This window comes from Ovis aries, chromosome 24 (genome assembly GCF_016772045.2).
Source record: "Ovis aries strain OAR_USU_Benz2616 breed Rambouillet chromosome 24, ARS-UI_Ramb_v3.0, whole genome shotgun sequence".
Lineage (NCBI taxonomy): Eukaryota > Metazoa > Chordata > Mammalia > Artiodactyla > Bovidae > Ovis > Ovis aries.
Genome location: NC_056077.1, coordinates 39574161 through 39592536, shown reverse-complemented (window position 1 = coordinate 39592536; position 18376 = coordinate 39574161). Strand labels below are relative to the sequence as shown.

General features: G+C 60.4%; 1 protein-coding gene across 3 annotated transcripts in view; it reads right to left on the bottom strand.

Moving 5' to 3' along the window:
* The window catches only part of RADIL (Rap associating with DIL domain), a 121312-nt gene that overhangs the window by 12316 nt on the left and 90620 nt on the right, over positions 1–18376 (bottom strand). For all 3 annotated transcript variants that reach the window (XM_042240547.2, XM_027961229.3, XM_042240548.2), the window contains 3 exons: positions 6429–6664; positions 5107–5739; positions 3920–3957 (listed from right to left, as the gene is read on the bottom strand). In XM_042240547.2, the coding sequence (XP_042096481.1) occupies positions 3920–3957; positions 5107–5739; positions 6429–6664 (907 nt within the window). The remainder of the gene's footprint in view (positions 1–3919; positions 3958–5106; positions 5740–6428; positions 6665–18376) is intronic.

The following is an 18376-nucleotide window of genomic DNA, read 5'->3' as shown; positions in this document are numbered from 1 at the left end:
AAACACCACTGGCCCCAGGTCGCTGACACACGACTCAGCTCGCGCAGAGGCACTCGAGTCGCCGGGGAGGCACCGCAGGCAGGGCCCCCAGGCAGGGAGCAGGGTCCCATCACTCTCCTGGGGGCCGGTCCCCCGGGCAGGGGGACCCAGCACCTCTCCCTTCCCGGGGACACTGCACACTGTGGGGCCCCCTGCCTCCGTGGCCAGGCGGCTTCCGCCCATCTCGGGCCCTTCCTCCCCCACCTCCAGAGCCAGGACCTGGGGCCCAGGTGGCCTGCACTATGACAAACTTCCGTGCTGTCCTCGCCAGCACCCGTGGCCCCTCGTGTAAGCGGCACCCCAGCATCTCTGTCTGGCTCCTGCCCCGCAGCAAGCTTGGCTGGGAGACATGTGTCCCAAGAGCATCCTACACTGGGTCCGACCACACCTGCCGAGGCTCCCACAGGCGAGCAGGGATCCTCGGACAAGCAAAGCAAGCCCCCCGGAGACACACTGGGTCTGTCCGCGGCGACCGCAGCTGTGGCTCTCACTGGCGGGATTCCAGGGGCAAGGTAGGCGCTGCGGACATCGTGCGAAGACAGGGCCGACACTGGCTCTTCATCCTGCCTGGGGGACTTCCAGGAGCCCAGAGCAGCTCGCAGACTCCAGCTGTCGCGGTGGCCGCCAAGCTGGGGGCGCTGGGGGTCAGACCACAGGCCCGGGCAGGAAGCGCCAGGAGGGCTGGGTCCCCCTTGAGCAGCGGGCCTGGGCCCGCGGCGCCTTCCCACGCCCAGCTCTCCTCGCCCTTCCTGCTGCTCTGGCTCCTCTCGGCCGTCCTCCTCGCTGGCCTGAGCCACACGCACATCTGTGCGCAGGAATGGAGAGCGCCGCGTCGTCGTTGCTGTTCGGCTGCTCAGGGCTGTGTCCGTGCACTGCAGCACGCCAGGCCTCCCTGTCCTTCACCACCTCCCGGACTTTGCTCAAACTCCAGTCCATCGAGTCGGTGATGCCATCCAACCATCTCATCCTGTTGTCCTCTTCTCCTCCTGCCTTCAATCTTTCTCAACATCAGGGTCTTTTCCAGTGAGCTGGCTTTTCACAGCAGGTGGCCAAAGTACTGGAGCTTCAGCTTCAGTCCTTCTAGTGAGTATTCAGGGTTGATCTCCTTTATGATTGACTGGTTTGATCTCCTTGCAGTCCCAGAGACTCTCAAGGGTCTTCAACACCACAGTTCAAAAGCATCAATTCTTTGGTGCTCAGCCTTCTTTATGGTCCAACTCTCACATCCATACGTGACTACTGGAAAAACCGTAGCATTGACTATACAGACCTTTATGTCACTAAAAAAGGATTAATCTGTTTGTGTGTGCAGGCAAAGCTGCTTCAGTCATGTCCGACTCCGTGCGACCCCATGGACTGCAGCCCGCCAGGCTCCTCTGTCCTCGGGATTCTCCAGGCAAGAACACTGGAGGGGTGGCCAAGCCGTCCTCCAGGGAATCCTCCTGACCCAGGGACTGAACCCAGGCCTCGTGTCTCCTGCACTGGCAGGGGGTTCTCTACCACTGAGCCACCTGGGAAGCCCATTAATCTGCTTGTCAGAACCCAACTCCATTTTGTTTCCACACGTATCGCCCTTCTCGGTCTCACCCAGAACTCAGCGGGACAGACACGCCTCCACGTAGGAACAATCCACCGGCTAAGCCACAGCCACCAGCGGGGCTCTGGTGTTGGGTCCTGGTGTGGTCGGCGCTGAGGTCTGTGCCCCGCCAGCCCGGGTGGCGCTCTGGGGCCCCAAGGAGGCGCTGCAGCCTGGCCCACCGTCCAGGAGAGCCTGAGTGGGGCCAGGGCCAGAAAGGCACCGGCCACAGAGCAGAGACCGACGAGTGGGGTCAGACCAACGGAGAGGCGACCGCTCACAGAACGAGAAGGCGGCCGACGGGTGGGAGAGATGTACAACCCGCGTGCCTGCTGGACGGGGCGGGCCTCCAGTGCGCACAAGGGACCTGCACACTCCCGAAGCAAAAGCCCCAATAACCCGGTGACAGACGGGCTAAACGTGAACAGGTGTGTCTCCAAGCAGACCGACGGCGGGGGCAGGAAAATCCTCAGCCTCCCTGAGCGCCAGGGAGACACAGGTCAGACCACGGGGCGTGGCCACCTCACACCAGCCAGATGCCCGCAGCGGGAAGACAGACGGGACCTCTGGGGGCGGGGGCCCAGCGGTCAAGAACCCGCCCTGCATGGCAGGGGGCGCGGGCTCTATGCCCGGTCAGGGAACTAACCCCCACCTGCCGCAGAGCCACTGAGCCCCACACAACGAGGCATCCGTGCGCCTCAACCAAGGATCCTGCCGGATGCGACGAGGACCCCGCGTGCAGCGCCTGAGCCCTGCTGCAGCCAAGCACATAAATCAGCACTTTTTTAAAAAGACCCAGTCCAGTGAGCGTCGCAGAGCACGTGGAGAAACCGCAACTCCTGCGCACCGCCAGTGGGGATGCAAACTGGCACAGCCGCTGTGGGACAAAGCACGGAGGTTCCCCAAAAAAGTAAACCAGAGCTTCTTTATGACCCAGCAATCCCACGTCCGGGCCAGCGCTGCTTGGATGCCCACAAGCCCCAGGGCGATTCTGTTCATCTCAGCCCAGCGGGAGCCTCGCTGATCAGACCCCGGCTCCCAGCTCCATCCCTCTAGGTCCCAACAACAATGTAGGAAGGAGGGGGCGATGACGCTTCCTCCTGCTCCCCTTACAGGACCTACCGCAGGTGGACAGCACCCCGCAAGCATGACAGCAGGCATGTGCTTTATAAATGGACCCGCTTCACTCGACATTTTCACACGAACAGTTCAGTTCAGTTGCTCAGTCGGGTCTTTGCGACCCCATGAACTGCGGCACACCAGGCTTCCCTGTCCATCACCAACTCCCGGAGCTTGCTCAAACTCATGTCCCTCACATCAGCGATGCCATCCAACCGTCTCATCCTCTGTCATCCCCTTCTCCTCCTGCCTTCAATCTTTCCCAGCATCAGGGTCTTTTCCAACGCGTCAGTTCTTCGCATCAGGTGGCCAAAGTATTGGAGCTTCAGCCTCAGCATCAGTCCTTCCAGTGAACATTCAGGACCGATTTCCTTTAGGATAGACTGGTTGGATCTCCTTGCAGTCCAAGGGACTCTCAAGAGTCTTCTCCAACACCACAGTTCAAAAGCATCAATTCTTCAGCGCTCAGCTTTCTTCACAGTCCAACTCTCACATCCCTACATGACCACTGGAAAAACCATAGCCTTGACTAGACGGACCTTTGTCGGCAAAGTGATGTCTCTGCCTTTTAAATGCTGTCCAGGTTGTCACGTGAACGGGGATGAGGCAAACCCCTGCGGACCGCAGTGGGACTTGTGGCCTCAGGAGCCCCGCACCCCCGACATGCGGCGGCCGCGTGCAGCGCTCCTCCAGGGGGCGGGCAGCCACGGCTCAGGCATGTTTGCGAAGGCGGTTCCCTGCAGTGTCCATTCATCTCTACCGCCGATGCCAAATGGTTTTCCCAAGTCCTCCAGCGTCGAGTGAGAGTAGATCCAGTGCTGCTGGTTGGAGAGCCAAGACCGGCTGCCCCATCTGGACCCTGGAGGTGTCCGTTCCCCCGAAGAAGCCGGTTCACATTAACACGGTCATTACGGGAGCAAGCACGGAGGCGGCTTCCGAGAGGGTCGTGCCCACTCTGTGTCACACACTCCCCCGACACACAGTTCTGCAGGTGGTGACTGCAGACATGGAGAGAGCCCCCCAGAGACAGACACTTTGGGACGGGCCGGCTGGATCTCCTTGCAGTCCAAGGGACTCTCAAGAGTCTTCTCCAGCACCGCAGTTCACAGAAGCACAGAGCAGACCCCAGTGGGGGTGGGGGGAACCAGGGGCCGGGGGTGGGCACAGTGACGGGGCCATACTTACAGCTGCGCCTGCTTCTCTGCCAGTTCTTTGGTTTTCTCCTACAATCAGAAACGGAGAAAGCAAGATGAGACGAACGGGCCAGCACGGCTGTGCGCAGTCAGACCACCACCGGCTGCAGCTCCACCCACGTGCGCACGCGGCCTCCCTGCCGGGGCGCCCTGTGCCCGCTGACCTGCTCTGAGCCGCACCGGAACCTATCTTCCCGTTTGGTCTGACCTCCCAGCACAGACGGAACATTTCGCACCCAGCTCTCTTACGTAACAGCCGGCCAGACAGGGATGAGGAAAGACAGGTCAAACCTTTGACAAGTCTCAGAGTAAGGATTCCAGCAACTCCCTGATGGTGAAGCTTCCTAATCGCGTTTTTAAAAGCCAGCCCCCGGGAACAGCAGGCAGGCGCACGTGGGCTTGCGTTTGTACAGATACACTTCAACGTGCCCACAGGGATTCAGGTCTAGCCAACATTTTCTGTCCCCTTCAGTCAAGAAATCATTCTTGGACTCTCCTGCCAGTCTAGTGGTTAGGGCCCCTCACTTCCACGGCAGGGGGCTCATGTTCTGATCCCTGGTCTGGGAACTAAGATCCCACGTGCCTTGGGGACGGCCACACGTACATACAAATAAAAAAGGAAACCACTCCTGCTTTAGTGAAGGTGGCCCGGCGGGCCCTAACGGACCCCCTCGCAGGCTCTTAGTCGCTCCCCGCGCCTGAGCTGAGGAGACTTGTGAGCGCTGGGTGGCGGCAGGGTGAGGGACTGCTGATGCCCCCAGAAGAACAGACAGCAAAGGAGCCTCAGGGGCTCGAGACAGACCCATGCGAGACTTCTCACCCTCAGGGAAGCAGCTCGGGACCACCCAGCCCGGGACCCCGGGAGAGCGGTCCACCACCTCCACAAGCCTGCTCCGTGCCCACTCGGGGGCGGGGCCCCGGGGCCGGTGCTACGAGCTTTGGGGGGAAGCCAAGGGTCAGGCTCGGGCTCAGGAGACGCAGGCCTCTGCCCCAGTGTTCTCAGCTGGGACATGGGACTCCCATGCTGTCGGGGTGCTGTGAGAATGGAATCCAGCAGCGGCGGATGACTACACCCAGTGTCTGGCAGGGGGCAGACTCGGGAAAGGAGGGTCACTCGTGGGATTCGAGACTTCTGAGCATCTGGCCCCTCCACCCGCACGGCCCGGCCCCACCACTGACCCAGACGGTCTCGCGGATCAGCCGGGCTATCTTGAGCAGCAGCTGCCCAAAGGAGCCCGGCTCGAGGCGGGTGGCCGAGTGCTGGATGCAGAGGCAGAGGAGGAAGGCAGGCGTCAGCTGGTGGTCATCGCCGCCCGGCTCGACCAGCGTCACGATCCGCTGCAGCAGCGCGTCCTCCACGTCAGGCTCGAACTCCAGCTGCAGCGGCCTCGGCCTGGGCAGGGCGGGCCGGGCCAGGGTGGGGGCGCCGCGGGCCCGCAGCAGGGCGCCGCACAGCCGGCAGCTCTGCGGCGCAGCCCGGAGGCGGGCCAGGGCCTGGGCGGGCAGCGGCTGGGCCTGCGCCGGGTCCTTGAACAGCAGCAGGTAGTAGAGGCCCAGGGACAACAGGTCACCATGCCGCAGCGCCACCGGGCGGGTGCCCACCTCCGCGAAGTTGACGGCGACGGGCGCCCCGGGAAGCGGCTCCAGCAGCAGCTGGGCCCCCGCCGGGCCCTGGCCCGAAGGCTGGCGCCGGCGCAGGGTGCAGTGCAGGGGAAGGATATCGGGGGCCGAGAGGCTGATGCTGGGCTTGCTGGATGGGGTCCTCTGGCCCACCGTGTGCCGCTCTCGGTTGAGCACATACACCAGGCTGTCCTGAAATGCAGACGCCAGAGCTCAGCAGCTGGCCGCCACGCCGGCAACTCCATCCCCGGCAGCTGAGCTGCCGGGGCGCCCACCCTGGAGCACGGCCTGCCCCCAGCCTGCCCACCCTGGGCGGCCACCCCGACTCCCAGACACCAGGGCGACTCCAATGGAGACCTGAGAGCGGCCCTGCACACACTTGAGGCCACAGGAGGCAGGGGCGTTGGCCCAGGGGAACCACTCCCTGGGACCCGCCAACCCCGCCACCGCAGGGAGGCGGCAGGTCCCCCCCAAAGCCAGGCAGGCAGCGGCCTAAGCAACAGGTGGGTGGGGCCCAGGATCAGGTGAGCCCTGGCTGGGGTCAGTTAGTGAGGAGCTGGAGGTCCCTCCCAGGGCCCTGCTGCCTCCTACTACAGCCTGCACCAGAGAATGTTCTAGAAACAGAGAACAGGGAAGCCTCTACTCTCCTCCAGAGTCCAGGACCGACCAAAGCCACCACAGCCCCCGGCCCCAGCTAAGGCCAGCTGGAGGTGTCCACCTGAGAGCCCCTAGCCCCCTGACCCCCAGGTCCATCTGAGAGCCCTGTGCTCTCCCCGCCACCCCGGTCCGTCTGAGAGGCCCGCCCCCCGGGTCCATCTGAGAGCCTCCTGCCCCCCGCCCCCCCGTCCATCTGAGAGCCCCCCACCCCGGTGAGGGCTCACGTGCTGCTGGCTGTAGCCCTGCAGGAGCAGCAGGTGGGGTGACTCGTAGAGGGAGCAGCGCATGGTGTCCCGGCCAGGCTCCTCGGGGTCCCGGGTGGAAGCCGAGCTCAGGCTGGTCTCGCTGACTGTGCGGCGCAGCCGCGGTGGTGGAGGAGGGCTCCGGGCGCCCCCTGCGGCCAGGGCCGGGGTTCCCTTGGCACGGCTCCGCTGCAGCCTCCGGGCTTGGGCGTTTATCCCTGAAAAGCAGCCATGCGAGGTGAGCAGGGCCCAGGCTCAGGCCTCAGGAGCCACTCCTCATGCCGGTCACTGCTCCGTCCAGCAGGCCTGCAAGGAGCCGCAGGACTCTGCCCACTGACCGCATCCTGGCAGGCTGGGCACCTTGGGGGCTCCCCCAGGAGCCAGGCAGCCCAGCCATCTTGAACCCCAAACACCCCCCAGGAGCCTGGCGGCACGCTGCAATCAGCCCCCTGAGGGATGCCAAGCCCACCTCCAAGCCCAACCCATCCACCCGACCCATCCTGGCACCCCGCATGAGCGTGTGTGCACTGGTTAGCTGAGAACCGCTCATCCGCCCCACATTCCACAAGAAGGAAGCCACCAACTCGCCACGGCACCCCAGCCCACCGCCCAGAGCACAGCCGCGCCTTCTCAGGCCACCTCCAGCACGGCAGGTCAGAGGTGCGCTGTGCCCACTCATGCACACACCAGCACCCCCCAGGAAAGCCTTGGACAGACCTCTACGGGTGGGAAGCACTCTTTCACAGTACAGCCACACGAAAGCTGAGAAGCCACCCAGAACTCGAGGCTGGTCTCCCGTCACAGCCGCATCCCCGGCCAGCCAGGGCTTCCGCTCTGAGCCCTCCGAGCGCCCTCCGCAGCCGCTGTCTGCAGCGTCCTGCCCACGACCACTCCAAACAGAAGCAGACACTGCCGGGGGAAGGGAGGGGGCAAGCGGGGCCAAGGGCACGGCCTTACCAGGAGCTGGCAGCCAAGCGGGAGGGAGACGGACCTGCTTTTAGCAGGAGAGGGAAGCCGGCTCCTCTGCAGCCCACAGGGGGCCGGGGCTGCGGGAGGGAGGCCGCTCTGCTCAGCCCAGCCGCAGTGCGAGTGTCAGCCGGGACCGCCGCTGCCGCCGCAGAGCCGGGTGAGGGAGCCAGGGGAGGGGCGCGGTGGGGGCAGGAGGCAGGCATGGAGGAGGCAGCCCCCTCAGCCCTGTGTCCCGGCTGGGGCGGCGCCGCCTGAGCCCCGGGCCCCCCTCCCTCCATAGGGGACGCGCCCAGAACCGCCTTCCAGAAGTGGGCTCCCAGGCAGCAACAGAGCCCAGAGGGTCGTCCTTCGCTCTCAGACAAGGACGAGGCCTGGGCGCCCGGAGCCAGGGTCCCCTGGGATGCACAAGACGGGCGTGGGCGCCAGCTCCCAGCCACCGGACCCTCAGCTGGGGTCCCGCCCCCAGGCCACACCAGGGCCTCTCAAACGCCCGCGCGCAGAATGGCCTGGAGTGTGGAACAGCGCCGCCGGCCTGGCTCCCAGGGCTCCTCCTCGGGCCCCCGGGGGGCAGGGCCAGGGCTGTTGACGGCAGGGTGGGGTGGAGGCAGGGGCAGCTAGAGGCCAGGGCCACTGGACCGCCAACACAGCACGGCCAGCACGCAAAGCCGACTCCAACGCTGCACACCCCACTGGGGCACAGCCAGGACGACCCTCTCATGCAGACACCAAGCAAGGACAGGCACTGGGCCCCCGTGAGCTCCACGGGGACCGTTCACCCGGCAGGATGGAGCCACGGCCGCTGCCCAGGGGAGGCCGGCCCTGAGCCACACCGACAGCAGGCAGAAAGGCCGAAGGCAGGGGGCGGCGCAAGGGCAGGAGACCCTGTCCGCACGGCAGCCGTGCGGGAAGCACCCCTGCGTGTGCCCGCAGGTGGATCCACAGACACGCCAAGCTGCTTGCAAAAGCAGACAGGAAGCACGCAGCAGGTTCTAGAACTAGCCGGCTCACAGGTCGGGGGAGGGAGCCCAGGGCCGGCCAGCACACGTGGAACGCCACACGTGTACACACGAGGACACGCTTCACGGGCAGCTGTGTGTGCCATCTACTCACTCATAAAAACTCAATAAACAAGGTTTTTCAAGTATCAAGGTCAACTCTGGAAGAGAGGTACCCAGGTGTCAGGTACGTTATTGTCTATGCTTTATATTTTAAAACTTTCTTAAAGTAAAAGTCGTGAACACCACGCGGTCCCCTCCTGCGTGAGGACTCTGAGCTGCCCCGAGGTGGGGGGATTGCCAGGCAGCCAGTAGCTCCGAGGAGGTCGTGGCTTTCGGGGCTGACGCACGCATCCCAGTGGCGTGCAAAACCAAGGCAGCTCTGCCCCCCTGAGCAGACCCTCCTCGCTGAGCCTGGGACGGGGATGCGTGCCCGCACAGAGGGAGGCAGGACACAGGGGCGGCCTCGCTCCTGGACGGGGCGTCTCTGACGGGGAAGGGGGCCGCGCCTGCGGGAGGGGTCCTTGATGGACAGAGGGGCGGCGTGTCCTCCAAGCACGATGCTTGCGGCTCAGGGAAGGAGCGGGCTCTCCTCTCACCACAGCACTGCAGGGTGGGACCCGAGTCTCCCATTAGACGCTCCGGGGCAGGCAGCACGGGCCAGGGGGACGCCCCACCACACGGAGGTTCCTGTGCTGGCCCAGGCATCCCCATCCTCTCTGCCGGGAGAGAGCAGAGAATCCTGGACACGGGGGAGGGGACGTCTGCTGGAAGCAGCTGTCGTCAGGGCTCCAGAGCAGCCCTGGAAAGAACAACAAGGCCTTTCCTGCCTGTCAGGACGTTCCAACAGCAGACAGGCTGCAGGTCTGATCCCGGGCCCGTGTGAGCCTCTCTCCCCGGAGCCGGAGGGTCTGAAACAAGACACGCAGCTCGGAGCAGCCCCTGCTGCCACCCCCACCACCAGGGCAGGGGCAGGACTGGGACTGACTGAGACGGGGGCTGACGAGGCCAACGAGCCTGCACGGGCGAGTTCTGCCGAGACGGGGCTGACTGAGCCGACGTCAGGGCCCTGACAACAGCTGGGGGTGTGCTGCTGAGACACTCGGCCGTGGCCGTGGCGGAGTCCCGAGCCAGACCTGCCTTCAGCACGCCCGCTGGACTGGAATGCTGCTTCTAGGTCAGCAAAGGCTGCGTGACGAAGCTCCACGACAACCAAGCAACCCGTGAGCTCAACCTGAAGCTTTCTGGTATTTGAAATGTACAACAGAGACCTCAGGATCGTCCGGACAGCACCTGCCTCCTACATGGCTGGCCTTATTCCACGCACTTTGCATTTAACTCCATTTCACTCTCGTATTATAATAAACGCTACAAGGGACTGCAGTGAGATAAGAATATGCTACCTGGCTTTCCAGGCTCAATCTTCCCATGGGCAGACACAGTTCTAAACAGAAGCCTATGCGCAGGCCTGCCTCCCCGCAGGAGCACACCCGAAGGCCTGCCGGCCACGGCGGTCACGCGGCACTGGGGTCCCGACCAGTATAGTCATGTCCGAAACACACACGGGCGGCGGGAGAACTGGAAAGGGGAAGCTGTAATTATGTTACAGACGACGTGATTGTGTACAGAGAAAACGCAAAACAATCTATGGGCAAACTCTTAGAAGTAAGAAATGAACTTGCTCGGCAAGGGGCCTATACACCATAAGCAAAGAGATGCAGCATCGTTTTCAAATACCAGAAACAAAGCAAAAGGGGCACGTCATTACAAATGGCGCCATTTACAGCAGCGCCAGGGAACATGAAAAGACTAAGGGATAAACCTTCCAGAAGCTGCGCGAGACCACACCACTGAAGACCACGAAGTGCTGTTGGCAAAAATGAAGGAAACCGAAGCGGAAGAAGCACCAAGTGCAAGCGAGGAAAGGGAACCGCCAGCACTGCGCACGCTGCCCGGAAAGGGAACAGCCAGCCTCCCGCACGCTGCCCGGCAAGGGAACCGCCAGCACTGCGCACGCTGCCCGGCAAGGGAACAGCCAGCCTCCCGCACGCTGCCCGGAAAGGGAACCGCCAGCACTGCGCACGCTGCCCGGAAAGGGAACCGCCAGCCTCCCGCACGCTGCCCGGCAAGGGAACAGCCAGCCTCCCGCACTGCTGCCTGGAAAGGGAACCGCCAGCGCCCCGCACGCTGCCCGGAAAGGGAACCGCCAGCGCCCCGCACGCTGCCCGGAAAGGGAACCGCCAGCGCCCCGCACGCTGCCCGGAAAGGGAACCGCCAGCGCCCCGCACGCTGCCGGGAAAGGGAACCGCCAGCCTCCCGCACGCTGCCCGGCAAGGGAACCGCCAGCGCCCCGCACGCTGCCCGGCAAGGGAACCGCCAGCCTCCCGCACGCTGCCTGGAAAGGGAACCGCCAGCCTCCCGCACGCTGCCCGGCAAGGGAACCGCCAGCGCCGCGCGCGCTGCCGGGCGGCGTGGGGGCCAACCAGCAAGCAGCTGGAGACAGTGTGGGGCCGCATCTCTACCACTGGCTGTCAAGGCCGCTCTGAGGTGGACGCGACAGGGACATGCACGGCAGGGCCACCGCACACGGGCCCAGGCTGGAGCCTTTACTCAACTCCACCAACAGCAGGATGACCAAGCCAGCTGCTCCACAGCTCGCCGAAACGACGCAGCAGGCGCTGACGCCACCGGAACGCACTGTAGCAGTGTGGACTCTGTTACACCAGTTTTACTTCCATTCTTTAAATCAGGCTTTAAAGACCCTCATGTGAAAGGCAAGACCAGAAAGCTCTCCAAAGAGAACGAGGGGAGCATCTTTATGACCCCCGAGACAAGGAAGGATGTCTTACCCAAAAGCTGAAACAGAAAAACACTGACCGTAAAGAAGAGGGCGAACAAATCCGGATCTGCTCATCAAAAGATGCTGCAAGCAGAATTCAGAGCATCAGCTCACAGACCTGGAGGAAATAATCGCAACACGCATCGCTGACAAAGACGAGAGGATCCAACCGCGTTCACGGATCTACTCATCAAAAGAGGCTGCAAGCAGAATTCAGAGCATCAGCTCACAGATCTGGAGGAAATAATCGCAACACGCGTCACTGACAAAGACGAGAGGCCACAGTAAAGGACGCCCACAGAGCAATACAGGGCTTCCCGGACAGTCAGCTGGCAAAGACTCCGCCTGCAGTGCAGGAGACCCTGCTTCGATTCCTGGGTCGGGAAAAAATCCGCCAGCAATGTAGGACCCTTGGGTTCAATCCCTGGGTTGGGAAGACCCCCTGGAGAAGGGAACGGCTACCCGACTCCAGTATTCTGGCCTGGAGAATTCCGTGGACTGTAGAGTCCACGGGGTCGTGAAAAGTTGGACATGACAACCAACTTCCACTTTTCTCATTTCACAAATCAATAAGGATAAGATCAGACCATAGAAAATGCAGAAGAGCAGCCCTCGCTCTTGAGGTGGCCAGTGGGTGGTGGACCAGGAAGCTGGCCTCATCAGGTAGAGTGAAAATGCACACACTCAGGGTCCAGCCAGTCCCCACCAGGCGCACACCGCAGAGGGGCTGCACACGTGGGCACCAGGATGCTCACAGCAGCGTGGCTCCCAGACTCACTCGCGAGGGACAGGCCACGGCTGGGAGCAGCATGACTGAGGAGACGTAAATCCACGCGCACAACTCAAAACAAGCAAAGCCAAACTCGCAGGCAGAAATACACGGGCGATAATGCTACGAGGAGAACCAAGAAGACAGCCGTTACAAAATCACGACAGCAGTTCCGGAGAGGGGCACGGAGAGGGTGGCGCTCAGGGTGGCCCCGGGGGACAGCAAGCCGAGTCCACGTGCCCTCCTCAGCCTTGGGACCAACCTATGGGTCCACACAGGGTGCCTCCAACAGCCCCACACCCGACCGAAGCTTCAGGACCTGCCACCGTACCTGTCTGGGCGGAGGGCACCTGGAAGACACGGCGGGCACCAGAGCCCCACGTCTATCCCACCGAGGGCCCTGCCCCCTGCAAGCGGCCACAGGCTGCAGTAACCCGAGTTCCAACCAGCATCGAGGACGCGTCCTACACCAGCCGCTCCGGCAGTTGGATGCTGCCAACCCTGCGGCTCCATCTCTCCCCAGCCCCATGCCCAGCACGAATCTCCGCCCGCCACCCAAGGAGCTGACAGATGTCCGCCTTCCCGCCAGCAGCCCAGGGGCTCCAGTCCCGGGCGAAACGCAGACGTCCTGCGCCTCCCAGCCTCCTCTCCAGGGCTGGGCGGAGAGCCAAGGACACCTCCCCGGGCCACGGCCCCGCCCCTCCCGCCGCACCCCAGCCAGGACGTCTCACTTCTGAAGCTGGGTCACGGGTGCACAAACAGGTCACTGTATTACCCTGAACTAGTCCTCTGCTGAAAGTATTTCAAAACAAAGACGAGGAAAGCAACGGGAGGTGGGTACCGACTGTCAAGCACAGATGGCTTGTGTACAGTCTAAAATCTACTCTGTCTCACAAACTAACATCAGGAGTGTGCTTCCCTGTCCAGTCGGCAGAGACTCTAAGCCACATGAGAGCGAAGGCGAGGCGAGATGGGCACGCGCAGAAACTGCCCGTGGGGGCGCCACCCGGCGTCGCCAAGGTCGAAACCAAGCAGAGGCAGGCACCAACCACGTCCTGTTAGACACACACAGGCCTGCATTTAAAAACGCCTCTAGCTCTCCACGCTGAATCCCACCTTTAAGTTCCTATCCTCCAGAAATAATCAGAAAAGAATCAAAGATGCTTACATAAGCATTACTTACAGAGAGAAGTGGGAAATATTCTGAAGCTTCACTAAGGACACAGTCACGCAGACCACACCCCACTAAGCGCTAAACATGACGCTCACAGCGTAAGTGAGTACACCGAGTTAAAAAGCGTAAAGAGCTCTGCGCACAGGTTGATTCGAATTACGCAAGAAAATAAACTTGATAGTAAGAAAAGGAAAGGCACCAAATGTTAAAAGCAATTCTCTTTTGGAGGTAATTTCACAGACAATTTTTACTCTCTGTATACTTTGTCTTATTTTCCAAACTTTCAACAATAAAGCATTTTAAAGTACCGAGGAGGGGCTCCCCTGGCGGCTCAGCGGTAAAGAATCCGCCTGCCAGCACAGGAGACAAGGGTTCGAGCCCTGGTCCGGGAAGATCCCACCTGCCGCGGAGCAGCTCAGCCCCAGCACCTCGACACTGAGCCTGCGCTCTCAGCCCGGGAGCCGCTACTGGGGAAAAGCCGGAACGGCGATGAAGAACAGATTAATCAAATCTAAAACCTGTTTTTTTTTTTTAAAAAAAAGAACATCCTTAAAGTACCAAGGAGTATTATCTCCGTGGTAAAACCTAGACCTCCTCCTCCTAATTAGGGCCTTAATCAGGAAGAGCAGCGTCTCCGGGAGGGCTAATAACCTAATTAAGATAATGGGTAACTGAGCAGATCAAATGCTTCGGCCACTTGTCAGCCCGTCACAGATGGAGACGGGCCTCCCAGAGCCGTGCCGGAGACAGATCGGCGCGGCAGAGGCCGGATTTTTCTTCAGCTGAAACCGAAGGCCCCGTCGGATTCCCCGGAGACTCCTCGAGCCCTCCCTGGAGGGACCCTGGTAAACACAGCACCCGCCCAGCCGCGCCCCAGGCCTCGACGACCCACGGGAGGGGCTCGCCCACCGGCGGCGCTCAGCCGGGGACGGCACTCCGAGGCCGAGCTCGGCACCGGCTCCGCTGCTCCGCGAGGGGAGGCCTCCTTGCCCCGAGGCCACGCCTCCAGACGCCTGCACGGCTGCCCACCTGCACGCAGGCCGGAAGCCAGGAGGGGAAACCACTGTGAAAATCGAGCGAGCAGACAAAACAGAAGCTAGGAGAGAACACATCACGGGAAGACGGCCGCCCGGGAGGCACCGAGCCCGGGTAAGAGCAGGCCCGGCAGGGGCGATCCGAGGACCGGGGTGGTCCTTCAGAGAACGTGCGTTTTTAGGGTGAAATGCCCATTAAAAGTCGCTAAACACAGCAGAGATTAAAAATGCATAAAGGGCCAAAATCCACAAACAGAAAATTTTAATAACCTTCAGAAAATGAGAACATGGACTTTATAAACAAATATGATAACTGATGCTGGAGTAGGAAGTGGCAACCCTCTCCAGTATCCTAACCTGGAAAGCCCCATGGACAGAGGAGCCTAACTGGCTACCTGCATGGGGTCTTGGAGAGGGGGACACCACTGAGTGACTGACAGACGGCGCAGGATGACTGACACAGCCATCGTTTTTACATTAAAAAAAGAAGCCTGACACAGAGGACGCAGACGCACGCTGCGCCTGTGGCAGGAGGCTGGGGGGAGACACTGTGTTTCCAGGGGAGAAGGCGGGGATTAAGTCCAGAGGAGCGAGAACCACGTGTCACAGCTTCTCCCGGAGGGAGAGTTAGAAGACGTGCAACAGAGGCCTCCAAAATGCTAGGAAAGAAAGTAGTTTCATCTAAAACTCTACATCCAGCTACACTATTAATCAAGCATTAAGGTAGAAAAAAGATCTTTTAAGCAACTTCACTTCCCATGGACACTCTCAGGAGGCCACTGGAGAAGCCAGTCCACCGAAGCCAGGTGTAAACCTACAACCAGGAAGAAGGGGACGGGAGATGGGGTAGGGTGGGGGTCCCTTCTGCAGAGACACCAAGGAGGGGCAGTGAGAGCGGGCTGGAGAGCAGCCGCTCCCAACTGGATAAAACCCACACACACCTGAGTATCTTGAGAAGAGATACCGGCAGAGGACCGAGGAATCCTGAGTGAGTGAAAAGTACCAAGGGAAAAGGGCAAACAAATAACAATGACAGCAGTTAATTTCAAAGAAAACAGAAGCTGGACAAGAAGAAAAGGTCCTCAGCTGTCAAACACTGTCTCTGGCCCTAAGAATGTAAACACTGATCACAAATCTAAACAAACTTATTTAGATTCTGGAGCGGACAGGGCTGAGGGGCTGATACTTTACATGAGCGAGAGTGAGCAGAGTGGCATTCTCACCCAGCGGTAGTGGGACACGTGCGTTACTGTAAGCTGTGGGATTAAATGCCAACAAGGACCAGAGTTCACAGCCGAACCTGGTTCCCTCTGGGCAGGGCCAGCTGGGAAGTGGGGAAGGCGAGGGCAGCGACGGGCTGTTTTGGCTTCCGTGGTTTGCTTTGTTGATTTTAATTAGTGATGAGAAAGTCTCGCTTTACCTGCTCACGGACGTAACTGGTGAAAACAAGCTTTTAAATGCACATGCTTTTCTACCTAGCGAACCAAGGAGCGAATGAATGCACACACATCTGGTGTACGTTTCCTCAATTCCGAGACACACGTTCACATCTCTGAATGCACCCTGCGTGCACACGGAAGTCCCAGGCAGCAGCTGTCGTGTGAGAGCTGCCTGTTGCTCCTGGGGGGCCAGATTGGGCACCATTCCAGTCACTTAGGAACCCCCTGAAGAATGGATGAGTTCTGGTTGCCGAGCACAAACGTGCAGAACTTTGTGTTGAGGCCGAGAGACAATCCCAGGATAACAGTGAAGTGCTCCGAAGAGGCATGGGCTCAGCGATGCTTTTTGCTTCTTTTCATTTTTGTTTCTTTTTGGCTGTGCTGGGTACTCCCTGCTGCCCGGATTCTGCTCCAGCTGTGAAAGTGAGAGCCGCCCTGTAGTTCCGGTGCTCGGGCTTCTCATTGCAGTGGCTTCTCTTGTTGCGGAGCACAGGCTCGGGGGCACACGGGCTCGGAGCACACGGGCTTAGCTGCCCCACATGTGGGATCCTCCTGGACCAGGGATCAAACCTGTGTCTCTGGCAGAGGGATTCTTTACCACCGAGCCACCCAGGGAAGCCCAGCAATGTTCCTGAGGCCCAGAAAAGGGCACCTGTGCGCAAATAAATAATAATATGAGGCACTGTGTCCTTGTTGACCTTGTAGTATTTTCTATGTTAGCGGTAAGGAGGTACTGGTGTTCTTACGATCAATAGCATCTTTTATGTGGTGAAATACAGTACATACAGGAATACCTACTGCAAGATTTTCCTTAAATGATTCATCAGTAAAAAAAAAAAAAAAAAATTAAAATATACACAATGTTCTGACCAATGTTCTGACTCTGGAGTATTCCATAAGCCCTAAAATGAATGAATTAAAATGATAACAGATGACATGCGAAGATTTTCAAAAGGAATTTGCTAAGACAAGATACAGAGGTCTTCCTTGGTGGGCTAGTGGTTGAGAATCGGCCTGTCAACGCAGGGGTCAAGGGGTTGATCCCTGGCCTGGGAAGTTTCCACCTGGCACGTAACAGCAAAGCCCCGTGGGCCACAGCTACTGAGCCGCACTCGAGAGCCTGCGAGCCCTGCTCTGCCACTGCTGAAGCCCACACGCCTGCAGCCGAGCTCTGCAGCGAGAAGCCTCCGCAACGGGAAGGCTGCAACCAGCACGCAGGGCAGCCCCTGCTCGCGGCGACCAGAGAAAGCCCACGTGCAGCAAGACGACCCCGCGTGACCGAGAGTAAAGCAATAAATCTTTAAATTCAGAAAAATAAGTACGTGACCCTGTTTCTTTAAAAAAACTTAATGAAAATCCCACACAGGGACATGTTTACATAGATCAGCAGCATGGGCACACAGGGTAACTATGCAAGGCCATGTGGGAGCAGAACTCTAAGATGCCCGTGACCTCTGCCCCTGGGGTCTCTCCAGGAGTAGCCTCATGGGCAGGAGAGATCCTGCAGGTATCATAAAGCTCCTGAGCAGCTGATCTGGAGAAACAGAGATTATTCGGCGGACCCAACCCAACATGCGAGCGACCTCCAAGAAGAATGTTCTCTGGCTGGCCACAGAAGAGAGGGTCTGGACAAGGCTCCCTCGCTCGGATGGGAGGGGGCACAGGAAAAGGAGCTGAGAGTGGGCGCTGGTCAACAGTTAGCAAGGAAAAGGAAGAAATGAAACAAAACAGGGCAGTTTCAGTCCTACAGCCCCGAGGAGCGGAATGCTGCCTTGCACCAGCGACTCCTCCCCACCGTCTGTTTTCCCCTTTCAACTCGAACACCCGTGACGTTATCCTGCATCTGTCCTACCACTGGCTGCTGGGAGCGGGACGGGTAACTCGTCCTTGTACCCCGGGTCCATGGGGGAAGGACTGTGCCCCTCCACCCTCAGGGCTGTACTTAATGGACTAAACCCAGGGGCCTCCTCCACACCTGACTGAGGCTACTAGGATGATGAGGTTTGGACTTGACCTGATACTGTAAGGGGGTGAGATCTGGGGACCGGGAGATGAGCTGCGTGCATTCTGCACGTGGATGAGGGTCGCTGGGGCCAGAGGGCAGACTGCAGCCAGAATTCTGGATGAGCCCAACAACCGTGCCCAGTCTAACCTCCTCCCCAGGAGTGGGTGGTGCTCCCCAAGGGGCAGTGGGGAGAGGTGTCTGGGCATCAATAAAAAGAGGGAGGGGAGAAGGAGAGAGTTCTAACCAACTTCACATGACCGGCTGGGGTGCAGGGCGGGTCCAAGGGACCCCGAGCTGCAGCCTCAGCTCCAAGGCCTTGGCTTTTCCAGGGCAACCAGTGCCTGCTCAGCAGGAGGCGGCACCGAGGAAGAGCCAGCAGGGACAGACAGGCGGTCTCCCCCAGGAGTGACCCGACAAGCACACCCCAAATCCAGGTGATGACGACAACGGTGTGCCTCGTAACAGCCTGAGACCTGAGCTGAGCAGGGACTGGCCCACAGCGGGCCCCACAATCAGAGCGCACGGCGCTCCCACGCTCAGTGCAGCGGGACCCACGGTGGGAGCGCGGCGCCCGCCGCAGGCGGAGCACCCGCGGTCAGTGCGCGTGGCGCCCACAAGCGCCTGCCTGAAGCTCGCAAGCAGGCTGAAAGGAGACACGAAAGCCCGCACACCCTCTGATTTAGCTCACAAAGTTCACACTGAGGCA